General features: G+C 40.3%; 2 protein-coding genes across 3 annotated transcripts in view; both read left to right on the forward strand.

The window, feature by feature from the left end:
- Positions 1-14,068, forward strand: part of NUP160 (nucleoporin 160) — a 44,590-nt gene extending 30,522 nt beyond the window's left edge. Inside the window, exons 22-36 of the mRNA XM_033121258.1 lie at positions 68-166; positions 1,036-1,155; positions 4,004-4,099; positions 4,195-4,289; positions 4,385-4,481; positions 4,575-4,680; positions 6,567-6,727; positions 7,581-7,641; positions 8,616-8,726; positions 8,905-9,028; positions 9,690-9,791; positions 10,408-10,549; positions 11,222-11,347; positions 12,422-12,526; positions 12,964-14,068. Coding sequence (XP_032977149.1) covers positions 68-166; positions 1,036-1,155; positions 4,004-4,099; positions 4,195-4,289; positions 4,385-4,481; positions 4,575-4,680; positions 6,567-6,727; positions 7,581-7,641; positions 8,616-8,726; positions 8,905-9,028; positions 9,690-9,791; positions 10,408-10,549; positions 11,222-11,347; positions 12,422-12,526; positions 12,964-13,053 — 1,635 coding nt within the window. The 3' untranslated portion in view covers positions 13,054-14,068. The remainder of the gene's footprint in view (positions 1-67; positions 167-1,035; positions 1,156-4,003; positions 4,100-4,194; positions 4,290-4,384; positions 4,482-4,574; positions 4,681-6,566; positions 6,728-7,580; positions 7,642-8,615; positions 8,727-8,904; positions 9,029-9,689; positions 9,792-10,407; positions 10,550-11,221; positions 11,348-12,421; positions 12,527-12,963) is intronic.
- A 9,422-nt stretch (positions 14,069-23,490) lies between these two features.
- FNBP4 (formin binding protein 4) overlaps positions 23,491-26,927 on the forward strand; it is a 35,298-nt gene continuing 31,861 nt past the window's right edge. The window contains exons 1-3 of one of the 2 annotated variants that reach the window (XM_033120269.1): positions 23,750-23,854; positions 24,092-24,159; positions 24,859-24,951. In XM_033120269.1, the coding sequence (XP_032976160.1) occupies positions 24,918-24,951 (34 nt within the window). In that variant the 5' untranslated portion in view covers positions 23,750-23,854; positions 24,092-24,159; positions 24,859-24,917. Of the gene's footprint in view, positions 23,855-24,091; positions 24,160-24,858; positions 24,952-26,927 lie in introns of both variants that reach the window. The other variant, XM_033120268.1, reaches the window with a different exon arrangement.

Genomic DNA, 26,927 nt, shown 5'->3' on the forward strand with positions numbered 1-26,927 from the left:
TAGAAATGAGTATTTCCTTAAGTAGTATTTATTTTCTTAATCAGAAAGTACCTTTTATGCCTTTAAGGATTATATCCAACTGCTACATCCCTGGTGTCAAGTCAATGTTGGTTCCTGTCGATTTATGCTGGGACGCTGTTACCTGGTCACAGGAGAGGGACAGAAGGTAAACTGCGTTTGAGTGATAAACTTTAATACAAGGAGGACACTTAGTTCCCGTCTCAGGTTGGAGGACATGCATGGAATCCTCTAGATAAAGAAGACTACTAGTGCCATCCAGGGGCACAATATACCTGTGGGGACTGCCGTGTTTCCCCGAAAATAAGACATAGCTGGACAATCAGCTCTAATGTGTCTTTTGGAGCAAAAATTAATATAAGACCCGGTCTTATTTTACTATAAGACCGGGTCTTATAATATATCATGTCATATCATATAATATCATATAATATAATATAAATAATATGAAATACCAGATATAATACTGAGTCTTATATAAGACCGGTCTTATATTAATTTTTGCTCTAAAAGATGCATTAGAGCTGATTGTCTGGCTAGGTCTTATTTTTGGGGAAACACAGTATTCAGCTTCAAGTACTTCGCAGATTAGTTAAGATACAAGAAAATACGAAGAAGAAAACAAAAACCCTCCTGCCCCTGTGCAGGTGTTTTCAGGGATGCTTTTTTGTAAATAAAGTTTATTTCTCAATTATGTTTTCATTATAATGCTGCTTCTTTCCCTGTTAAACAGTAGTATACTTACCACTCAAATTCTACAAATATTACATGTTGCGACAGTTGTTTTATTACATATTTATCTTAATTAAAGTTTACTTTTTAATTAATAGCATTTTAGTAAAATGAGATAAATTAAAGAAATATTAAATAATGCATCAGAATTTAGAACGGCAGAAATTATGGATGTACTCAACAGTCTTAAATAATTGGGGGGGGGTGTTGGTTTTCCTTAGCACATGAGCACCTAGAATTAGGACAATTCATTATAAGTCACTTTGCTTTCTTTTATTTCTCCAGGCACTGGAATGTTTCTGCCAGGCAGCATCTGAAGTGGGCAAAGAGGAATTCTTGGATCGGTTGATCCGGTCAGAGGATGGGGAGATTGTGTCCACCCCCAGGCTACAGTATTACGATAAGGTACCTTACGCCATTGTTTGGCTCTCCTTACACCACCCTGTGTAGAAATGTATCTGAAATACGTTGCTTGGGTATTTTTGGAGAATAATATAAAAATTTAATTGTTCCCTGAACTTCCAAGTAAAGAGAAGATGGGTTTGCCTAGAGAAGTTGGTGAAACATATTTTTAAATTAAATTTGATAAATGTTTTTAACGTAAATGAAATACCTTTCATGGTATCATTTTGTTAGCCCAGTCATTATCAGAATTTTATTACTTAGTATTAGTCTTGCTGGTATCTCAAAGAATTACCTTGTAATGTAGTATTTAGCCTTAGTTTGTGATTTGGCCCTTGGGTATTCCTCCTGATCTTTTTTCTACCACTCTTTCCTCTGGTAATAATTCAGCTTTAGTGATAGCGACCTTCTTACTGTCTCATGCAAGCCAAGCGCATAACTTTCTTTCATGACCTTGCTAGTTGCTGCTCCCTCAGCCTGGAATGCTCTTCCTCTAGATAGTCGTGTGTCATGCCTTCATTTCATTCAGGTCTCTGCTCACGTGTCACCTCCTCATCGAGCTCCTCCCTGCCTCACCTGTGCTCCTGTGCTCACAGCCTTACGCATGCTTGTTTTCTCTCTCCCTCTCATGCACTCACGCAGATGGAGACGCTGGGCAGTCTCCTTGCCTGCTTTGTTTGTCTTCATAACATTTAACTGTGCTTGATGTTACGTTTTAGATATCTATGTGTTATTTGTTATCTGGATTTCCCACCAAAAAGTAAATGCGACCAAGTGCAGGCTTCAGTGTTTTGTTCATTGCTTGTTAAAGAGATAAATGAAACAAATTTGTAGCTCTTAATAACCCTCCAGCATCTTACTCATGAGAAAATTACTTTGAGTTCTAAGGATTTTTAATGAGGCCAGATGGATTTGAGGAATTGATAAACCCCTGAAATTATGTGCAAAATGTTTGTATTTTTTCCTATGGAGAGTCTCCATAGCTTTCATCAGAAGAAACTTACTGATTCAAAACATGAAAAATCACTGCTGCTCCACTGGGCCCCAAAGTAGGATTTAGAAAGAAAATACTAGATCTCTCACAGAAGAAATAAATCAAGATGTGCTAATTAATATAAGTATTGACTCTGGTGCCCTTATTTGGTCCTTTTACAAGGTGGTCACTTATCACTTAATCTTGAGGTAGGCAGCTGAGGGGAGAGTGAGTGTCATAGCTAGGGGCACGGTGCATAGTGGCACCCTTATCCATTTGATTTTAATAGGTTGTGATTGATTGCCTGGTTAAATTGATTTACACATTATATTGCTTAATTTTAATGGAAATTGCCTTTACAGCATACACATGGCTTTTAAAAACTCCTGCAAAGAAGCCAGATTGAAGATAATACTAACAAAGTACAAGCAAGTGAAGGAAATTGGGGGCTTGCATTCCTGCCACATTGCAGGGTAAAAACAGTGACAGTCTATAATCAGATCTGACAAGAGTCAGCCAAGAACAACTGAACTTTTCAGGAACACTGTTTTAAAATCTAAGTGTACCTTGAATTGAAATGTCAATTCAAGATAGTATTAAACCATAAAAATTACCAAGACATTAAGTGAGCTAATCACCTGTAGTGGAGTATAAATTGGTTACAAACGCTTTGGGAAACTCGGTATCTACTAGTCCCAATCATTGATATACCCTATGACCGAGTAATTCCAATCCTAAGTAATGCCAATCCTAAAACGGATGTACATATTTACCAAAAGAGATGTATAATTATGTTCCAAGCCGTAGCATATTCGTAAAAGTCATACACTGGAAACAAAGCAAGTGTTCATTAGCAGAATGGATCAATGAATTATGGTGTATTCTTTCAGTAAAATGAATTACTGCATTTAATAACAGATCAATCTTAACAAATATGTTAAGCAAAAGAAGACAGACACTAACAAATATTAATACATACCATAAGATTCTGTTTCCATGAAATTAAAAAGAGAACTATTCAAAGTCAGTAGTGGCTGGAAGGAGTCACATGCGGGTTTAGAGTGCTGATACAATTCTTAATTTGGGTGCTGGGAACATGGATATGTTTACTTGTGAGCAGTCAGCCAGCTATGTACTTAGGATTTGTCTGCATTTCTAAATACATGTTATACTTCAGTGAAAACTATAACCTTAAAAATAATACTAAGCTTCCAGAACAAAAAATTTTTTTGTACTGTTAATAAAAAAAAGAAAGCAAATCATAAGTACCAATAAAAAATAATTTTAAACTGTTTTTATCTTCATTCTTTATAAATTTGTGTTTTGAGTGTATGTTATACATACATGTTAGAGAGATGTGTGTATATAAATACCTGTGTATATGTCTGGACGGTGTGCACAGACATTGTTAGTAGGGCGGACAATTTTAAAAGTTTGAAGAGTGCTGTTCTGTGTTGAATTAGAAATGGGTTATGTCGAACATTAACATATTCTCTTCAAGGTTTTTATAAGGCAATGATGTTAATTTATTTACTAGGCTTTAAATTCATCTATAACCTAAATTGTTAATAGGAAAAGTTAGTAGTGAAATTCTATTTGTTCCTTCATTTAACAAATATTTAATGAGAGCCTACTGTGTACTAAACACTGAGGATAGAGCAAAAAACGACCAATAGAAACTCTTATAACAAGCCTAGTATTTAATAGAATCTAAAGGAAAATATTAAATATTGACCGAAGAATCCTGTTCATCTTGTTGTCAGCACGTTTGAGTTATTCTTTATCTTGCTTCGTTATCTAATTGATTTAAAATCATATTTCAATTTGAAGTGCACTACCATATTAATTTTAATGGAAATATCTTCTGTTTCTCCTTAGATTTTGCGTCTACTCGATGTGATTGGTTTGCCTGAACTGGTTATTCAGTTGGCTACATCAGCAATAACTGAAGCAGGTGATGACTGGAAAAGTCAGGTAAGCACTATAATCTTGTTATTTCTCTTAGGGTTTGTCATGGATGTGATATTTTAATCTCTGTTGTTCTTTTTTCCCCTATTTTTGGCACTTAGGCTACTTTAAGGACGTGCATTTTCAAACATCATCTGGATTTGGGTCACAATAGCCAAGCATATGAGGCCTTAACCCAAATTCCTGATTCCAGCAGGTAATCAGTCTCAGTCTTTTACAGAGAAGGTGATTGGCCAGCCCTGTTTAATCCAGTGAGATAGTTTATCCTCGTATCCCTTTCTTTCCTCCCAGGCAGTTAGATTGCTTACGGCAGCTGGTGGTGGTTCTTTGTGAACGCTCGCAGCTGCAGGACCTTGTTGAGTTTCCCTATGTGAATCTGCAGAATGAGGTAACTTTGTTTTTCCACTGCTGACTGCACACAGCTGTGTAGGTTGTCATGCTGGCCACTAATTTGGATGTCTCATCCCTTCCCCTTCCTTAGGTTGTGGGCATCATTGAATCACGTGCCAGAGCTGTGGACCTTATGACTCATAATTACTATGAGCTTCTATATGCCTTTCACATCTATCGCCACAATTACCGAAAGGGTGAGCAGTTGAAGCAAGCAGTATGAGTTGGAGTCAGCCTTATCAATTTAATCATATTTTACAAAAATACTATGTTTGTAATTTTGTAATTTTGCCTTATTTTTATCATTGGGTGAATGTTCTCTACAAGCATTTGGGGAAATTATGTTTAAGGACAAGATTAGCTTCACCCCTTTGGAGATTACCTGTTAGCCTTAAAGATATGCACTTGTTCCCATTCTAGAACATTCTTGAGGCATTTCCAATGAGACGACATTCTATGTGTATGTTCTATCTGAGGTTCAAAGACACTTTTTCATGAAAGGCACCTTGCATTCTTGTGGCTGGTTTTGAGCTCTTGTGCCATTTTGCCATTAGCCTTCTCTCTTTGCTTACTTATGTTTGCTGATCCTTTTGAGAGTAAGTTGTGGACATCGTGACTCAATGCATAAATACTTCAGATGCATCTCCCAAGGACTTTTTTTTATATACAACCTCAATACAATTATCAAATTAAGGAAATGTAACTAATTAATTTCGTGATGTAAATGTAGTGCTATGATCCGATGTGCTGCTCATATTTAAATTGTGCCAGTTGTCATCTGATTTTTTTAATAGCACACTCCTCCCGTGCTGTGCTCACCCCTGATCTAGAATCACATATTGCATTTATTTGTCCTACCTCTTTAGTCTCCTTTAATCTGAAGCATATTTTTTAGCCTTTTACCTTTGAAGACACTGATATTTTTGAAAAGTACAGGCCAGCCATTTCTGTAGACTGTATCTTAATTCGGATTTGTATGATGACTGATGAAGTCTTTACCAGAACAGCTAAAACCAAGGAATTATAGGTCTGTTTTAAGATCATGTTTTGCAAGATAAGCATTGTGGTTCCCCTTTGGAACATCTAACATTTTTATACCATTTTCCCTCAGAATTTTTCATTAGGTTTCTTGCTGATTTTCATTGGAAACAATGGATAGAAGTAATTTGTAGGCACGTTCTTAATATTCCTAATGGCAAAACATGTTTACATGTTATTCATTTTCGTGAATCATACAAGAAGGGAAATACAGGTTAAAGATCTCCTACTGTTTGCTTTCACAGTAACAGCATCCATTTCATCAACCTGATTGAGACCAGTTTAGCTAGATCAGGGGTGTCCAAACTTTTTTCAACATTTTTTACCAAGGGCCATATGCGGTAAAATACACAAACAGCCGGGCCACTCACTCGAGGTGAAGTACGTATTGCCTCACCTGGTTTATGTAAGTAAACTAAATATATTTTTGGAATTTGCTGCAGGCCAATTAACAATGGATTGCGAGCCGCAGTTGGCCCGCGGGCCGCACTTTGGACACCCCTGAGCTAGATTAATGTTCAGGTCTTTGGAGCAAGGCTGTTTGTTGGTCTAACAAAATGTCTTACAAAGCGCAGATACTCAAAACTATTTGTTGGAATGAAAGTAGTTTTATTTGAAAACTGAAGGAGAATTTTTAAATGCTATTTAGTTTCTGGAGCCCCATGCTGTCTCAGAAAAATGCAGTTTTCAATATCTTATTCAAGCTGTGTAAATAAAATTTTATAAAAATAAGGGACTATGTTCTTGAGCAGAGCATTCAAACATTTTTTGGTCTCAGAATCCTGGATGGGAGTAGGTGACAATTTGGCTGAGATTAGCTCTCTGAGCTAGTCTCCCATCCTGCCTGGGCCTGTAGTATCTAAAAGTCAAAAGTAACATTTTACGTGATTTTTTTTGGCTCTTTTTTTTTTTTTTTTTGGTAGTTTTACGTTAAACTCAATTTTATTTTAAGTTTTAATATTTGATAAGTAAAGCAAATTCTCTCTGCGTATCTAATGAAACACAGTTTTCAAATTCTAATGTCTGATTTATTATTGTCTCATAGCTGGCACAGTGATGTTTGAGTACGGAATGCGTCTTGGCAGAGAGGTTCGAACTCTCCGGGGACTTGAGAAGCAAGGCAACTGTTATCTGGCTGCTATTAATTGTTTACGACTTATTCGTCCAGAATATGCATGGATTGTGCAGCCAGCATCGGGTGCAGTGGTATGAAAACTTTCCATCCTGGAATTTGGGGGTCATTTAATTTATTTGGTTTGTTCCTTTCAAAACTATTTTCGTCATTTTGCTTCATTTCATTTAAAATTTCTACTGGGGTATTTGTGAACTTAATCTATTTTTGCTGTAATTCAATTGTTATATATCACTACCCCTTTAGTTTCCAAGTTTAGAATTATTGTAGGAAGAAGTACTGCAGAGTAGTTTTGGATTTAGACCAGACTAACTTTAGGTATATTAATCTTTTGCTGTCCGATTATCCTCTTTTATAAAATAAGAATAAGAATAATAATGTCTGCCTTATAGGATTGTTTGGATATTAAATGAGATCATTCATGTAGTGATTGCTTAGAACTATGACAGTGCCTGGCCTGCAAAAAGTGCTCAATAAATGGTAGTTGCTACTTTTATTTCATTCATTTTTATTAATTCAATCTACAATTACTGTTTTAAAGAACATGGACTTTGAGTTTTTCCTGTTACGCTGATGGGGTCATATATGCCCAGCTTCTTATATTGTGTAGTTCCTGCATTTACTAGGCTGTTTCCCAGGGTTATGGGTGGGAAATATAACTCTGGAACCAATGAAAGTCACGTGTTTTATGTGGAGATCAAATCCATGTCCCTGGACTCAGTAGCATGTTAGCTAAGTGAGCCAACTTGGCAAACTCGCCACTTTTTTGTCTGGTAGTTACAGAATCTTTGTAAGAAGAGCTGTGCTAGTTGAAATAAACATAATTCATGTGGAGAGAATTTAAGCGTGGAAGTTCCGGATCACAGTTCATGATATCAAAATAAAATAGTAATTTTTCACAATTAAGTAGGTTCTTTGTCTTTTCAGTATGATCGCCCTGGAGCATCCCCCAAGAGGAATCATGATGGAGAATGCACAGCTGCCCCAAGTGAGTCTGGGGTCTCACACTGATTCTTTGCTGGACAGTAATTACATTGTTGTATCATAGTAGTAGCATTTTTATATATATACATATATGTGTATGTTATATTGTTGTATATATAGTCATACTATACTACATACCCTGTTTTCCCGAAAATAAGACCTAGCCGGATAATCAGCTCTAATGCGTCTTTTGGAGCAAAAATTAACATAAGACCCAGTCCTATATATAGTATAGTAAAATAAGACCCGGTCTTAATTTTTCCTCCAAAAGACGCATTAGAGCTGATTCCGGCTAGGTCTTACTTTTGGGGAAACACGGTATTATATATGTACTATACTTAATATATTGTAAAAATATTATAACTTTCTTTGTTTTTAGTGTATTTTCAATATTTTAATCTGCTAAAGGATGGTTGGTGTGGTAGCCCTTTGAAAACTTTGTATGGCTATGTGAGAAATGAAAATGCTTTAAAAAGAGTGTTTTTGTTGATTGTTGTATTTAAATCAGCTTAGTACTAAACTTTTGTTTTTATCAGGCTCCTTTGATATTTCCATGAAGATATGATACCCTTCCTTAAAGAGCCTGGACTCTAGAGTTGGACACACCTGGTTTTAATTCTGCCTCTCTCACTTTGGGCATGTTCCTTTAGAACTGTAGAGATAACAGAATTTCATGGTTGTAAGAGCTAAATGAAATTCTTTGTAAAATACCTTGTAAGCACTTCCTCACCTGCAGCTGTTGTTAATAGAGTCCTGCTTTGGTTTGACTCAGTTTATGTATGAAATAGGGACAGTGCTTTATTTTTTAAGTTAGCTTTTATTGAGCATCCTGTTTTTTCCCCCATCTCCCCAATTTAATGCCTTTGGAAATCAAATTGAATGTTATTTCATGTTTAGTAGAAATTGACACGTTGGGTTAACCTAATTGGCGCTTCCTTTGTACTTTGAGAATGGAAAGTGTTTGTCTTTGACTTATAGCAAATCAGCAGATTGAAATCCTGGAGCTGGAGGACTTAGAGAAAGCGTGGTCCTTGGCTCGCATTCGCCTCACTTTGGCTCAGCATGATCCGTCAGCCATCGCAGTTGCAGGTAGGATCCAGCTGTCTGTCCATACCAATAGCACATTCTAGGGCCAGGCAGTGGGCCTGGTACACTACATGGGTGTAAAGTATGCCATTGTCATTTGGAGTTACTCATCTACAAGCAGTCTTTGGGCTCATTTGCATATACTTCTGATTGCACTAAATAGCACTTTTCATATTCACAGGAAGTTCATCAGCCGAGGAACTGGTCACTCTCCTGGTTCAGGCTGGCCTTTTTGACTCGGCCATCTCACTCTGTCAGACTTTTAAGCTTCCCTTAACGCCAGTCTTTGAGGGACTTGCTTTCAAGTATGTATGACATTATCTTTTGTATAGTCTTAATTTTCTAATGCAAGAATAACTATTGCTTAGTGTGTAGCAGTGGTCACACAAGCCAGAACCCTATAAGCCAGTTGTGCTTTAAAGAAGTATTTTCCTTGAGTTCACACAAAGATTTTTTTGTTGTTATTGTGTTTGTTTGTTTTTTCAATTTTGATTTATAGCTTCTCTTGAGAAATCAGAAGATCTGGCCTTCCTGGACCTACATTCCCACATGACTAGATAACCTGGGTTAAATAGTGGTGTCCATTTTAGACAGCACATGTTCTCTTCTGTTCTTTCAGACATCTTTTGGCCCCTGTGAGCATTATTAAAAAGTGCTCCTTATTGAAGCTACCTTATACATAAATAGTAGTCAAGTAGTTTGTGAATTGGAAATATGTTTTAAACTTTCAGAATTTTTCATCATCAATTTTCTCTTGGAAATAAATTATCTCTTACCACTTATTGATGGCCTTGTGGGCCATTCAGCTATATGGTTATGAGGAGCGAGAAAGGCCAATACCTCAGTAGTGAAATGGACAATAGAGTAGAACTAAAGTTGTCATCTTAGCTCTAGTTTTAGTAACTAAATAATGGGTGCTTTTCAGCAAATTAGTTTATTGTGTGTGGAACCTTTTTATTTTTGCAGATGCATCAAATTGCAGTTTGGAGGAGAGGCGGCACAAGCAGAAGCCTGGGCCTGGCTAGCAGCCAATCAGCTCTCATCAGTCATCACCACAAAGGAGTCCAGGTACAGCCCTAGGGTTCATCTGACCCTGTAGGGTTTACCTCCCCAGATACTTCCCTGGTGCCCCCAGTTAGCGTCTACCTGACTGCACTTCAGTTTGTTCAGAATCCTCTAACGGCTCTAGCCCTCAGTAGACGACCCTTCTTTGAATTGCATTTACAATTTGTATTATACGGCTTAGCACTTTAGAATTGTAGCATTTCACAGTTTGGAAGTCTTTCAACTCAACTCCTATACTGGAAACACCAGAATCACTATTAAAATGCAGATTATGAGATATCATCCTGGCCTTCTACATGATCCTAGTGCTTGATCAGGTTTGGAAACAGCGATCTGAGCCATTTTTCTTATTTTAGAAATTAGGAACAAAGACATTAAGTGAATTGTGTAGTCAAGTATAGATGATTAATGGGAGAGAAATATAAGAATCCAGATCATCTAGTTTCTAGTACTAGCCCTAAGGCACATTGACTCTAATCATAGTAGTTGCCATTTAGCAATATGATCAATTCAGTTGTGAGCTCCTAAGATATTTTTCCTTGTTAATACATGCTTTGAATGGTACTATGAATATCTATTAAGTATCTGGAACTCATTAGTTCTTTCTGCTTTTATCAAGTTCTACAGATGAAGCCTGGCGACTATTATCAACTTACCTGGAAAGGCATAAAGTCCAGAATAACTTATATCACCACTGTGTAATCCAAAAGCTCTTAGCTCACGGAGTGCCTCTGCCTAATTGGCTTATAAACAGCTATAAGGTAAGTGGTGTCTTCACTTGGAGAGAGCAAGAAGCTGATCTTTGTCATCCTGATAACTTCAGGAGATGATTCAAAAGAAAAAGAGAGACTAATAATTTATGGAAATACACTGGCTGACATACTTCGGGCAGCTTCTCAATCTTAGCTAAGAACAAAACAGTTTAACTTCAATTCCACATGAAATACTGGATGATTAGATTTAAAGTTCTGTGGTTTAGTGATTAACTTAATGTCTGCATGAGGTGGTATTTACTTTTCTCTCACCCTAAGTAAAATACAAATTTGATTCAGGCTTTTGAAGTTGGTGATTCTTTTAAGTTCTTTGCATTTGTCCTTCATATTTTTCTGAGGATTAATGTGAATATATTGTCTCTTTGGTACTGAGCATTTCTGCGAAGGTTTGTTGACTTTTACTACTGTGGAAAAGAACTAAAATGTGTCTTAGATCACAAAACAGGGGAGGGAGAGGCCAGTTAACAGATAGGGCCTCACAAGGTGCCCAGAGGGTAAGCCAACCCTTATCCCAAGATAAATAAACCAAGATAAGTAAACCGAGGTGCTCATTTATTCATATTGAGAAGTGTAAGTGCCAGGGAATCAGGCAGTCCATATCCTTTGGTCATTGCCCAGGCAAGATGGAAACAGATGTTCTTATTCACTGACTCTTTACAGAAGGTTGATGCTGCTGAGTTGCTCCGTCTGTACCTAAACTATGACCTTTTAGAAGAAGCTGTGGATTTGGTTTCAGAATATGTGGATGCTGTTCTCGGAAAAGGACATCAATACTTCGGCATTGAGGTAGGCGTGTGTGCACATTTCTTTTCATTCTATATTATCACACTAAGCATCACATTAAGTAAAAACAGGATCTGAAAATAAATTGATCTATGGAATAGTGGATTTAACCTTTACTATTAGTAGTTATACTGCTAGTTTTTTCTCAGATCCGGAACTGGCCCTCTATGATTCTCGTTTCCTGTTTATAAAATGGGAATACATTTCCTTTTTCTCCATCAAAATAATGTGGCTTTAGTTAATGTTTGGAGGAAGGCGGTAAATAAGAACAAAATGGTATTTTTTGTGTGCTGAAGACTCTGCTGAGTGGCTACCAGTGTTTTCTCATTTAATCCTTACAGCAGCCTATAAGGAATTGTTTTAAGCCTTCTTTTTTTCCCCCATGAGGAAACAGAGGCTCCGAAGTTAAGTTGCCAAAGCTCAGAGAGATGGTAAAAAGAGCCAGGTCTAAAATCCAGGTCAGGTCAACTACAGAGCCAAGCTCTTAAACTTTCCGGGAAGAATTCAGAACTTTGAAAGTTGAGCTTTCCTTTTCCAAAAATGTTTTTTTCCAGATAATCTGAATCTAAATTTCAGACTAGAAATGGTATATTGGTTGACAATTTAGAGAAGTTTTGTTGAGTGTGTTTATCCTTACTAGGATAAACTTAGGAGCTTTAGGCCTCCTTTTTAAGATACGAGATGACATGAATTTTAAAATACATTTGAGGGGTAGCCGGTTAGCTCAGTGGGTTAGAGCATGGTGCTAATTAACACTAAGGTTGCTGGTTCGATCCCCTCACTGTGAGCTGAGCCCTCCTTAAAAAAAAAAAAAAAACACGTTTGATTTAACAAAGGAAAGGATAAGTTCCTCAGTTGAAAAGAGAAAGGGGAAGGGTTCTCACTGTGTGTGTAAGGAGAAGGGTTCTAACTGTGTGTGTGTGTGTACGTGTACTCATGCACGCGTACACACAATTTCTTATAATGAAAAAAATAAGTAAAGCATTTTATGTTATCAAGACCTGTGAAAGTAACTGCCCAGAAGGAATGGTCCACTTTTCAGGTTTTCTTCAAATAATAGATCCTTTATCCTTTCAGTTTCCACTGTCTGCAACAGCTCCAATGGTGTGGCTCCCGTACTCTTCTATCGATCAGCTTCTCCAAGCTCTGGGAGAGAACAGTGCCAACAGTCACAACATTGCCGTAAGATAGCCTTTCTTTTCTAAGCCCTGCATTAACCATTACACCTGCCAGCTTGCCCTTCAGTTCTCAAGGATTAAGGAGAGGGCAGAAGCCATGTATTGCCCTTCACATGCTGCCCCAGTCCCTTTATAAAATGATTAGTTCAATGAGCTGTAGCCGTTCTGGTTCTGGGAAGACAGCTAATAAGGCATTATGAAAAATACTGGTGTGATTGCATATTTAGAACATGTGATAGGCAAACAGGATATAACAGAGAAGTCCAATTTTAGCAGGAGAGTCACAAAGCAGACTCCAATACTGAACAGCGATGAAATAAAGTTGAGTAGCTAACATCTTCATTAGAGGAGGTCTGGTTGGTGAAGTCAAAGTGACTAATAACCTCAATCTTTTTCGGTCCTTGACCTATTCTATAATGATTTCCTTCTTTTCTCCTACAGCTGTCCCAGAAAATACTTGACAAGTTGGAGGACTACCAGCAAAAAGTTGATAAGGCAACACGGGATTTATTATATCGTCGGAACTTGTGATCCAAATGGTTGCCTAGCCTTTGTAACCACTTGGTGCCTCTTAGGGCTTAAGACTTTCCCCTACAGGAGCCCTGTACTCCAGGCTGATTTTTATACCTGTAAATGATGTGTCCAACATTCGAGTCCTCATTCTGCGCAAAAGGAGTGCACATGAGTCACAGGACCTATGCTTGCTGGCGGTGCTAACACACAATATCTGGTGTCAACCTTGGTCTCAAACAGCTGCTTTTGTACAGGATTCACAAGCTTTTTTAGAGTTTATATTTTTTTAAACTACCGAAGACATTCTTTATCTGCAAATTAAAAGCCACCTTCATTTTCCAAAGTAACTGATGGTTGGTTTGTTGTAGCTGACTACCAAAAGCAGTCACTGCAAATCCTTTCATTCCCCCCTATCACTTTTTGTATTTCAAGGGAATTATTTTGGTCCAGAACTGACATGTATTTTCTGTATTGCAAACAGAGGCTGATGGTTTTACGTACTCTTTTCATTATTTATTGTGGAGTTTTTGTATGATCTTCAATAAAGTATTCAACAGTTTGTCTAGATTAATCCTAAAATGATGACCAGCTGTCAAAGAAGATATCTTATGTTGAATCTGGTTCTGAGGCTAAAGTTGAGAAAACTCTTAGCTAAGAAAAAAAATTAGGAATCCATCTATAAAAGTAATAGATTTTCAAAATAAATTCTTTTGACTTCTATGATTTATGGTAATCAAGCTGGACTCGATCATACAGTTAGCCTAATAATGTATTGGACCAAAATATAAACTTCCCTGGTCAGATTCAGAAGCATTCATGCCCACAAATTTGGAGAAAGTGAAAAATAAAATCTTGTATTTTATATATTAAAATTTATCTTTTAAGGAAACAAACTGTATACTACTTACTTGTTTGGCCTTTGATCTTTCTTGAGTTTTTCATAAGCCTTTGATTTTTATACTATAAGTACACATTTACATTATGTATTTTAAATATCAATGTGAGTTTCCCTGTGGTACTGTATTGGTAGATACTACAGTGTATGGTCCTTTTTTCACTTTAGCTCTGCCATGATAAGCATTTGAGGCAATTAGGGCCTGGGAGAGCCCTTGCCCTCCTAGCTCTATAAACCAGTGGCTTCCAAGAGCAAGAAATACATTTTGACTTATATACACATGTATAACCAAAAGAAAGTTTCACAAAAGTATGTATTCTTGATTACTATGTACCCTGATGTTTTCGTGAGTGACTAATGGATCATAACCCACAATCTGAAAAATACCAAACACTGTTGTAGCCATTTCTGGAGGATAAGAAGTAACTTGAGACAACCGGCCCTGTTGCAGAAACCTATCCATTTGTGTTGCTGATCAAAGCAGTGGCTTCCATGGTGGCAGTTCACAAGACACTGACCAGCTTTTCCCTATCCTCACTATTTTGGTTCAAGACATGCTGGACCCAGCCCATCTCTTCTGTCCATTTTCTTCCACCGTTCTTACTTTGATTCCCAACCAAAGCAGAAGGTACCCTCCTGGGAGGACAGAGGGCGTGGAGATTTTCAATCACAGTCACAGTGGCCAATGATTTCATTAACCGTGCCATGTAATAAAGTCCCCGTAAAAACTGGACACCAAGGCTGAAGGGAGCTTCCTGTTGGGAGAACACACTGACATGCTGTGAGGGCAGCAGATGACTCCACAGCGAGGCAATATGGGAGCTGTGCTTCCTTGTAGACCTTGCCCTATTCGTATCCTTTCTAATAGAATCAGTGCTATCCTACTTCTATGGATTGTTCCAGAGAATTCTCAAGCTGGAAGAGGTCGTGGGAACCCCCAATTTTATAGCCAGTCAGAAGGATGGTGGCCTGGGGACCTCCTTGGAACTGGCTTCTAAAGTAAGAGCAGTTTTTTGGGGGACTGAGCCCTTAAACCTGTGGAGTCTGATGATAACTTCCAGGGGTTATCGTCAGAATTCAATTGACCAAAGTATGCTCAGTTGGGGGTGAGACAGAATCAAGTGACAAAATTTGGATCAGTCAACACACACATATTAAACTTCATTCTACCCTACCGAAGCTGGGACTTTGGCAAACAGTCCACATCTGCAGGTAACCTGTTGAAGTTCCAAAAGTCAGGGCTTTAAAATGGGTTCAGGAAGGTCAGCTTTTGAAATTTCCATGGAGGCATGCTACCTACCAAATATGATTATGAATATATTTGAAAATACATGTCTATTCAAATGATTGCTCTTCCCAGGTTTTCACTTGTCAAGTGTCAGTCCTGATAATTTGGTTTTACTGAAATAACAGCACCACAAACAAAATAACCCTCAGTAATTCCAGAGGTGCTTAGGCCCCTGGCAATCAAGGATCAGGTCTGATTTCTCTTTAAAGGAAGTCACTGACCACGTTTACCCATTCTGAGTCTAGACATAGGCAAACTTCTGTAAAAAGCCAGATAATAAATAGTTGGGGCATGGTAGTCTACATATGGTCTCTGGCGTATATTCTTTGTTTTTTTTTGTTTAACCCTTTAAAAAGTAGGCCTAATTTAGCCATAATTTTCCCACCCCTGATCTAGATCCTTAACACCTTGTGAGGTCATCAACAGCAAAACATGTCTGGGGAAAGCCAGTGGTTCTCAACCCTGGTTAAGCATCAACCTAAGAGCTTTTTAAAAATAATTTATATGGGCCCTGCACTCCCACCCCCAATTTAACTGATTCAGATTCTTACATTGCTTTAATGCTCTCCAGATGGTTCTATGAATAGCCAGGGTTGAAAACCCTGGTTATAAACATAACAGTCACCAGCAGAAATTTAAGTTTACCCCCAAAGAAAACAGCCTTTCACATGCATTGTGATTTAGCTCATCATTTCAGCTTGGTTCCAGCCAGTTTTATGATAGAATCTGGACTTTTATGTCAACAAAAGGCTCATTCATAGTAAGAATAGCTACCATATAATGATCGCTTATTTTGTTCCTGATACAATGCAAAGAAAACTATGATCTAATTTAAACTTCACAACAACCCTATGGATACTGGTACTAACGTACTTTACAGTTGCAGAAACAAGTTTAGGTATGTTAAGAAACATCCAAGAAATCGTACCTAGAAGGTGCTAGAGCTGAGTTTTGAATCCAGATGTTTGGTTTCAGAATTCTTATGCACAACTACTGTTTCAGTGCCTCTCCTCTCAAGAAATAAATCAGGAAATTGCTAATAGCTTCAAAACAATTCTCTGCTTCTTCTAGCTGTGAATTTTTCAGAAATCTTGGGAGTTTAATCTCAGGACACTCTAATCCAGATATTCCTCCCATGGGCAAGAAAAGGAAAGAACTTTTAACTACTTATTTCAAGTTTTTATATATTCATGCACTATATTCACTCAAAAACTGAGTGCTTATATTCCAGAAAGTGCATTTCATATACAGGGAACAAAACAGACAAGTCAGTGCTTTCATGGCTCTTGCGTTGGACAACCAATTTGAGGGTTCATCTATAAATAGGAGACAGTGATATCTACCCCATAAGGTGGTGAGTATCAAATGCAGTTCTACATGTAAAGCGCTTAGTGCCTGACACAGATTAAGTGCTCCATAAATGTTTTAGATATTATTAGTATGCTCTAGTAAGAAATGAGTTAGCAGCCATGGAGGTGAAAATAAATACCAGCGGATTTCTTCTTAAACTCAATTTAAAAGGGGCAGATGAGTATCAACAGTAGGAACATCAAGTGCTCGGCATGGAGATAGAAGGTTCAGAGAAGTAATGCCAGCACTGGGTCTTGAGGAATTAAAAAAATTTCATCTTGCGATGCAGGAGTTATTACAACTAGGCTGAAGGATTGAAGGTGAGAGAGGTGACATTCCAAGTGGCTGGCTCCAGAAGAGGGGTGGAAGATGGGGGTGGGCACAGGCCAGGGGAGGAAATGTGCTAAAGGATGATACATAAAGCAGGTCGACGAGGATACCAGTGGGCCAGATTGGGAAGGCTCCTGTATTCCATCATAGCAATTTAGGCTTTTTCCTCGTAGCAGTACAACTTCTGTCACTGGAGGCTCACGGGGATGTCCAAGCAAGGATTCAACCCGGAGCAGAGCCGTGGTGACGGGTTCTTGTCTCCGTGCAAGAAAGAATTCGAGAACAAGACAGATGCAGGAAAGAGAGAGTGATTTGTTAAAAATGAAAGTACACACCTGAGAAGAAAGTGCAGGCCAATTCAGAGAACGCATCGAGCCTCGGAAGTCATGATCAGGGGTTTTTACCCACCCCACTGCCCGGGGTGGGAATTGGTGATGTCCTATTGACGAGATTCATTCATCTCCCCTGTGTGGGACCCTCCGTTTCCAGCTTTTTCTTCCTTATATGGTTCCTCTGGGACTGTCATGGAGTCAGATGCATGATGGGAGTCGTAGTAACCGCAATGCAAATGACATTAAAATGAGCTAAAGGTCAGATCCTCTAGTCATAGGGATTAGCCTTGCTGGATGAAATTGGTTCTTGTTTTTCTCCAGCTGCAGGTGCTGGAGACAGTCACTTATTATTTTTGTAACCATCCAGTGAGGCACCTCATGTTGTACCCTGGAGGGGATCGTCAATTTCCTAGGCTACCTATCCTACATATAAATCCTATCTGAGAGATTTTCCCACCCATGATCATATAGGTTGTTGCGGGACTGGAGGTCAGACTTCTGTAGCTGCTTCAAGCTGAGATCGGTCATTGACCCTACCTAGCCTGGGACCAAAAATCCCTACCTGCCTGATCTAAGGAGTCAAGACCTCCCTCCAGTGCCGGCTTGTTGAGGGCACCAGTTTAAATCCTTGGAGGACCATCATTTTTATGTGGAACTGCTATAACCTGGAGAAGACAAATTTGACAAGGAGGTTAAAAAGACATGGTCTGAAAAGTAGTAGTAATAGGAGGAGGGGCAGGAAGAGGAGAAGAGGAAGAAGAGGAGGAAGAGGATAAAAATCAAGGTTCCTAACAGACAGAAACCAGGTTATGGAGGGCAAAACATCCTTTACAGCCTGCCAGACAGTCAGCTGTTGGATTTCTCTTTGCGAAATCATGAAGCCATTTGGCTTGATCATATATCTTTTTAACATCTTCCTCATTTCCTCCATACCTTTCTAAATACATTTGCACTCTCAGTTCAATCCAGACCTTCAGATTCCTGTCACCAGCCATTGCTGAAATCCATCCCCTTAGACTCTTTAACCTTTCACTCTATTGGCCACACTTGTTCCTTCAAATAAGATTCCCACCCGGCGCTCCATCTTAACACCAGTTCTTCTTTAGCCACTCCCTCTTCACTTTCTCTCTGCATAGCTTATATCTCTCTACTTACTATGAACTCTGTCATTTTCCAGTGTCCCTCATTCTGGGCCGCTTTAATCCCTTCTCTACTCACGCCTTAATCAGCTTCCTTATAAATTTTCCTATCTCCCAAGTCCTTTCTTTCCTTCCAAATTGGTACTTCAAGAGCTAGTCTACTACTGCCTCCTACTCTAGTCCTTCCTCATTACATTTTTTTTATACTTTTCATTACAATATGATCTTTCCACCCAAAATGTGACCACCTAGACCTGTTTGGAGATGACAGGATTCCCCACTCTCGATCCTCATTCCACACTTGCTCTGCCTTGTAGACCCTCCACTATACAGTATTTCCTTTTCTTTTTATTGCTTCATGACTTTTAGCCCAGGGGTGCTGGCTATGACATATCCAGCAGTCAGAGAGGCCATTGCCCTTAGCCATTATATTAGAAAAGTTTACAAGGTTATAGGTTTCCCAATCCCCCCCAGAGAGGCCAGGAATGAAATAGGACCAAGAAGATTAAAAGCTTGTTGGTGGCCTAGTCTGGTTGTGGAAGAAGCAATTATCAAGTGGGGTGCCGGGAGGGGCACAGGTGAAGGGAAAAATAAGAGCTAAGAGAAAACCTAAACAGAAAATAGCTATTAAGCCGTGGAATTTTCTATTTATCCCTGTAAGGAGGTAATAACTTCTGGTCTTTCGTCCACTATCTTGGGTGTATTGGCCGGGAATCGAACCCGGGTTTCCCATGGGGCAGGTGATGAGAATTCTACTACTAACCACATTGCATCATGGAGAACTTCAGTCAAAAGGATGTAAGAGTTTGGGACTAGCCTCATTGACAGCTCTCAAGTCCTGGACCATACAATATTCTCCATTTGGCTTTTTTACAGGCAGTATATGGGAGTTATAAGGGGACTGAGGATTGTCAGCCCATGACAAATACATTTATCAATGTGGGGTTTTAGTTCCCGATGAGCTTCTGGTCTCAAGTATTGGCGCTTGCATGGGTATCCTGCTGTTTCCTTTATCCTAATCTTTATAGAAGGTACCTGAGTAGATTAGACTTTCCAGGCATTCCCTTATCCCATACTATAGGATTTACAGCCAATCACATATGGGCCGGGATGAGATCCACAGGAACCTTGGTTGGGTCAGAGTCTGAGGCCAAGAGCGACATCAAACGATTGAGTTCATGGGGTGAGTCAAGAAGCTGGATGTTCGTGCCCAGAGCCATCATTAAATCCCTTCCCATTAAGGGAGTGGGGCATTCTGGCATAACTAAGAATTTTTAACAGACTAGACTAGACAGTCTTGGAGGCCATAGCAAAGGGGTGGGGTGAAATATCTTTTTTTAGGTTGGCCATCTACCTCAGTGATGGTGCCAGCTTTAGAGGTCAAAGTCCTGTGCATGATCTGTCAAGACAGAGTAGGTGGCTACCGTAACAATTAAAAATCTATTTTCTTACCTGCTACGGTACATCAAGGGTCACCCAAGGTTTTTGCATAATCACAAATGACGTCTTTCATAAGGCATCACCAGAAGGCCTGTGCTCCTCAGTCCTCCACAGATAGGACCATTATGGGTTTAGGTGCCCCCAGTTCCCTTCAGAGCCAGGGGCATTCCCTCTTCCAGTGGCCTGATTGGTTGCATTGAGGACAGGACCCAGGGGCTGTTTCCTGGAGCAACGACACTGGTTGCTCCAGTGCCCAGATTTTCCACAGCTAAAGCAGCCCCCCTTCGGGGCTGTGGGGAATGTCCCTATAGACCATCCCTTTATCTCTGTGGGGTGATCCTGAGGTTGCAGGGCGCTGCTGATAGTGACCACTACCATTTGAGCCTGTCACCTGGCCTGCCTGGTCTCACACGGGGTCTTTTTATCCTCCTTAACCTGGTCTCAATTGTTAGACTCCAAAGGCCATAAGCAACAATTGAGCCACTGGGGTCAGAGGGCCAGAGTGCAGTTTTTGCATCTTTCTCCTGATATCAGGAGGAGACTGACTGACGAAATGCTGGCCAAGCAGAGATTTTCCCTCAGGAGAGGAAGGGTCAATATTGGTAAATTTTCTGAAAGCCTTGACCAGCTGCCCCTGAAACAAGGCTGGATTCCGCCCCCCCCACCCCCATTCCTAAGTAACCTCCTTGACCTTTTCATAATTGAGTAGTTTGACTATACATTTTTCATACCTTCAGTTAGACAAAGCACCATATGGTCCCTTTTAATAAGATCTCCCTGCCTCAAATGATAATTCCAGGCAGGGTCCTGATTTGGGAGCACAGTTGTTCCCTGTGGGGTCTGTCTGGCTGGGCGGCAGCCATCCTATCTGCATGTCCTTGGGCTGTGAGCCAGAGTCTATGTTTTTCTTCAGGAGTGCAGCAAGCGGACATGACTATCAGGACGTCTCTCCAGGTTAGATGAAAGGCATTGTGAAGGCCTGGAATTCATCAGTAAATTCACTCAGGTCCTCAGAAATATCCTAACTTAATTTTGCATCGGGCAAGGATTGTCATGGAGAATAAGGCATGGATTCTAATGGTCCCTGCATCTCCATTTGCAACCTCTCTGAGTAGACATAATTTGGTAGAATCCGGGTGGTGAGAAGCTCCACTCTGGGTATGTCCTGGGGGGCTAAGTTCAGCCATCTCTTTTGGCAAGGAGTGTCAGGGGGAATAGAGGAGAACGGGGGAGGAGGTGAGCTGGAACTTGTAGGTGGAGGAGAGGGCAAGGGATAAACTGAAGAAACTGGGTGTTCCGGCCCTGGACCTCGCTGCTCTTATCAAACCCCTTCCCTGACAGGACAACAGCATTCCCGATAGAAGGCGACCGTCCAAGAGGTCAGGATTATCTTTAAGTGGGGCAGCCAGGGGAGTGTGAGCATAACAAATTTTACAGGAGCCAGTCTTTTCTGGGTCTCGATAGAGGGCCATCTGTACATACAGAATCGCTGTCCATTTTCCTTCTCCTTTACAGAAGAGGTCTAGTTGGAGAATTGTGTTATACTTTAGGGTCCCATTTTCCAGCTAGTTTTCCCTGTCCCCTAGTTTATATTGGGGCCAGGACATATTGCAAAAGAAAATAAGGCTGACCAATTTAAAATTTTTCGTTATTTACTATGCAGCCGAGTGATGAGTCTTCAGGTGTAGACTAGGAATTTCTCATGATGCCTAGAACAAGAAAACAGAAACTAGGTCAGACTAGGGAGGAGGGCATCCACTGGCTCTTGGTGTCTGACCAGCAAAACCCGGGTGTCCCCAGGGTAGACCTGGGCAGTCCCCAGTATTGAGAGCTCTTGACCCCTGGCGATTCCGGGGTTTAGAGCAGAACAGAGGTTTCCAGGCAACAGAAGCCGGGCTAGTAGGACAGAGGGAGTGGGACTTTGTAAAATGATATTTGGATCTCTCCTGAAAAAGGACCTCATGGCGCACAAAAATGACCCGAAAAATACAAAACTCCTGGAGGGAAGAACTCCTAGATTGTCTCTGTGATAATCAGTGGGAATGGCAAATAAGTGATCTAAAGACTGAATGGATTTCACCTGCAAGATTGGTCTAAGACTGGTTGTCACATCAGGAATCCAACCTGGGCTGCAGCACTGAAAGTGCCAAATCCTAACCGCTAGACCACTGAGAGAGACCACCCCTCTGTGCCCAATCAGCACTGATATATTGGGGCCATGGGCAGCAGACTGACAGCTGTCAAACCCAGAGGCCGCAAGAGACCAAAAGGCAGGAAAGTCAAAAGAGGAGGAGGGGAGCCTGGGCCTGTTCATAGAAGATGAGGATGAAAAAGTGATCCCAGGATATGCAAATAGTTTGTCGCGACAGATTCCACTATTATAGACAGGCTAGACAGACAGATTGGATAACAGAGAAGTCCAGAATCTCGGAGGCCGTACTAATCCTGAGACGGGAAATTGCCACGGGGAAAGTGGAGAGGTATGATTGTGGAACTGTGTACCTCATTGCACGGATATTTTCTTCATTTTGGTAGGGAAGCCTACAGCCAATCTACCCTGATCCATGACCAACTTATTCTGTCATGGGAGTCTTCAAGACCTTAAGTGCTCGGGCAATGGCAAAGATTTCCCATCTGAGTGGCCAGAAATGTCACCAGAGGCTAATGGGTATGTCCAAGAGAGAACTCAACCCAGAGCAGCGGTGACCAGATTCTTGACACTGCATAAGAAAGAATTCACAAGCAAAACAAATGCAGGAAAGCAAAAGCGATTTATTGAAAACAGAAATAAATCTTGAGAAGAAAGTGTGGACCAACTGAGAGAAGGTATCTCATGGAGGAAGTCATGATCAGAGATTTTTATTCCTCCCAGGGAAGGAACTGGTGACATCCCATTGACGTGATTCATTCATCTCAGCCCTCTGGGTGGGACCCTCCGTTTCCTTTTTCTTCCTTAAATGATTCCTCCGAGACCATCATGGTCTCAGATGCATGATGGGAGGCACAGTAACCGCAATGCAAATGACATTATAATGACATTAAAATTGGCTAAACGTCAGATCCCAAGGTCATAGGGATTAGCCTTACTGGATGAAACTGGTTGTTTTTCTCCAGCTGCAGGTGGTGGATAGTCACTTGTTACTTGTGTAACCAGTGAGGTCCTTCATGTTGTATCCTGGAGGGGGTTGTCAATTTCCTAGGCTACCTATCCTGCTGCACTTCTAGTGATTTTTTCCCCCAGCTGATGAGCAACATCATCTTTGTGCGCTAAAATAAACATTTATAAAAGCATAAAAGACCACTATTCTATTTAGTGTTCAATGCTATACCCAAAGTAAACCACAATAATCAGGGTGAAACTCGGGGAAAGGCCCTCAAATCAGCATAGCTTCCTAGAGGACAAACGAAGATGAACAGTAAGTCCAAAACAGACACAAGATGGAGGACAAGAGGGTGAAGAAAAGACTCCGCAAAAATGCCTGGGTGGAGCCCCACGTGATGGGCAAGTAATTCTAAACTCAGGCCCTTCCGCACTATTGGCTTGACGCTCACTCTTTTTCCTTTTCAATTGGCTAAAGATTCCTTCAATGGGTCAAAATAACCAATCGCTGAGCGCGGTGGATAAAGCCCGCCCTCCCTCTCTGGGGAGAGAAGCCAGAACATAAAGTGCTCAAGGCGCTTGCGCTGGCGCGCGCTCCGCGGTTAAAAGTGGATCCTCGCAGGAGGCGGGGTCACCGTACATGAATATTGATTACGCAGCGCCACGCCGAGCACCCTCCCCTCTCGGCTGTCCGACGCTAGCAGCTCGCGCTTGGGCTCGCGATGGGGAAGAAGTCCCGGGCGGTGCCCGGCCGCAGGCCTATCTTACAGCTCTCTCCACCGGGTCCCCGGAGCAGCACACCTGGCCGGGACCCGGAGCCGGAACCCGACACCGAGCCGGACTCGACGGCGGTGGCGCCCAGCCAGTCAGCCCCGCCGGCGCCGCCGCCGACGACGACCACCGCGGTGACTGCCGCCCCGGCCCCGGAAGATTCGCCTTCTGAAGGTAAGGGTGCGCGAGGGACCTCGGCCCCTAGGTGGGGCGTCCACAACTCGAGCTCGGGTCTTGTTGCGGCCTAGACCTCCCGGGCAAGGCCGGGGAGGAAGAGAATCCTGGCGGGCGGCGTCTGCATCCGAGGCCTGCTGCGTGGGGCCTGCGGGAAGGACGGCAGTGTGCCCCAACGTGGCGGAAGGGGCCGCGGAATCGCGCGCGCCAGTCCCAGAGGCGCCATCTCTGTTGCAGGGGTTGGCCCGGGCACCCAGAGTTTCGTCAACGTCCACGCTCGGTATTGGATAACTTACGGGGTAGATGTGAGTATGCGTTTCCGCGTTCGAGGCTTGATGTCTGGAACCTGATCTTTTCTGCACATCATCCGCTTTTCCCTTCGTTTTTGTTGATACTGAAAGAGACCCTTTAGAAGTGAGCAAACCCTTTTTACTATGCCAGCTAAAGTGTAAGTAAGCCCAAGTTGGCGGGTATCCCAAAAATTCCTGGAGAAGTAGAGCTTGTGGGTTCCCAAGTACTTGTGTGTTTCTCCTCGGAATGGTACTTGAATTAAGAGTAACTGGACAACGCTTCTATAAGCCAGACCCTGGAGTGGTTATTTTAGGTGTTAAAAAAAAAAATCACGTTGGTAGCTCATGCGGGGAAAAACATGCTATAGCTGTGCTTGTTGTAAAGGCCCTGTGGTAGCCTGGAGATGATGTGTTTGTGTATTTTTAAATTATTTCAGGTGTAATTTTTATAGGTAACGTTCAGGTTCTTAATGTTAAAGTCACTAGGTGGAGAAAAGAAAAGATAAAAAAAAGTAATTAGGTAGTTGGAAGATTCTAGCTCTACTTGTTTTTCATCTCCCACTTATTTGGGTCAGTGATGGATTATACACCCTGCTTTTAAATTGATGAAATTTAGAGTTGAAAGGTTAAATCAAAGATTATTTTGTCACCTATAGTGTTTTCTCTGGTCCATCATCTGACTGTAGTTTTCTTTTGTTCATTTTCTAAATCCAGATGAACAGGAAGTGGTGGTGGAGGTTCCCAGAGTTGTTCAGAATCCTCCAAAACCAGTCATGACTGCCAGACCCACAGCCGTTAAAGCAACAGGTATAGATTGTTTTTATTTTCTACATCTTTTCTACAGTATCTTTCATTAGCATCAAATTGGGTTTGTATATAGTGTTGTTGAATGCTTCGGTGTTGCTAATTTGTCTTTATCCCATAAAAATGAACATTTAAAATCTTTGTGAATTTGTTGTGAGTTAATATATATATACTACATACAGACACATATATATATCCTACATACACACGCACACACTTCAACCAATGTAAAATTTGTTGCATTTTATTTGGACCCAAAATACTTTGCACTACTTTTTCTTCTAATGCCATTTGGTAATGAATTTTCTGGCTCCCGCCACTAGATTTGTGTTCTTTAACACACTGCTTTGGTGGTACCTAGCAAATGTTTGTGGAGCTGAAAATTGCTTTTATTAAATACTTATTAAGCACTAAAGAGTATTTGCGACAGTGGTTTTGTAGGCAAACCTGCGTTTAAATTGCCACTCTGGCATTCATTCTGAGGCCTCAGGACCTCATCCACCTATACAATGGATCTTTCAGCCCTAAGTTAATTTGATGATTAAATCAAACAATGCGTATAAAGTTTTGACACATAGCAAATGCCAAAAGTGTTAGTTTTCTAATTTCTACCTATCTTGAAAAATTAAAATATGTTTTGATACTAAATATTCTATAATTGGTAGTAATTTTATTCTTTGCAGTTTGGACTGCTTTTTGTACTATGTGACACTGAAATAATAGATGCTTATTCCTCCTCACCGCCCCCTCCTTCCTGTTTGCCACTTAAAACAAAACAAAAGAATCCCAGTCTGAGTTAAAAAATCCCAGTGTGGTTGTGAGAGATATATCCAAAGTAGAAAATACTATTTTGTACTTACTAGCTACGTATGTTATTTCATTTGAGTCCTCTAAGAATCATGTAAGATAGAATTTAAATGTTCCTGGGAGAAATTTCTTTAATTGCTATGTCAGTCAGCACTTTAGGCATTTCTGTGCTTTGTGAACAGAAAAGCTTTTATTCTGTCCAAAATCATCCTGTAAGGTAAACGCTATAACAGCTTTTTTCAGTTCTTAACCTACCAGTTGGTATAATGCATAGAAAAAAGTTTGTCCAACAAAAACCAAAAGGAAAACAATTTTCCATTATTTGCATGGCTTTGTGTAACAAATAGAGTAGATACTCAAGAATTTACTTTTTAAAATATATCTTTATCACGTAAACATACCAAATTTCTTTCCACAAAAATAAAAATTTTAAGTTATTAAATATGTTTTTATAATATAGTAAAACAAGCATATCTCAATACTTTTATGCTAAAAACATTGCATATGCATGTGAAATTAAGGAAAATTTTAGAATAAGTTCTATTAGATCAATTGACCACTTTGATTGTCAACCAGTATTTAAGCATCTTCTAGAAAAGGGTACTTAATGTGGTTCCACAGATGAGTGTCAGCGGTGTGTGAATCCCCTGAAATGGCACACTCAAAGTGTGTTTCCTGGGAGAAGGTCTGTAGCTTTTATGAGATTGATTATTAATAATTTCTGTGACTAAAAGGGTTAGAAACCACTGTTCAAATGATGTTACGAGGACGTGATAGTTAATAGAAATATAAGGCACAGTTATTGTTTGAAGCTTATCAGGAAAGTAAAGTTTATAATCTGAGAAATATTTTACTGCCTGATATAGTTGATTTGCAAATTGTGTGGCACCATGCATTAAAGGGAAGTATGCTGAGGTTTGAGCAGTTAGCACCCCTCAGAAAAAGACTGCTAAGGACTGTGGCTCTGAAGAATGGCCTTGCCGCCTCAGGTCTCAGGTGGCAACATCTCAGGAGCGGTCTAGGTCATGGTCCTGTGAGACTTTTGTTTATTTTTCTAAGATGAAGCAATTTTGCATTATGTATACATTTTTTCAGTGTTTTAAATTTATGCCTGTTTTTACCAACATATGGATTAAATTTTCAGAGGTGTAATTAGAATTTGCATGCATTTC

This window comes from Rhinolophus ferrumequinum, chromosome 11, assembly GCF_004115265.2.
Source record: "Rhinolophus ferrumequinum isolate MPI-CBG mRhiFer1 chromosome 11, mRhiFer1_v1.p, whole genome shotgun sequence".
Classification (NCBI taxonomy): Eukaryota; Metazoa; Chordata; class Mammalia; order Chiroptera; family Rhinolophidae; genus Rhinolophus; species Rhinolophus ferrumequinum.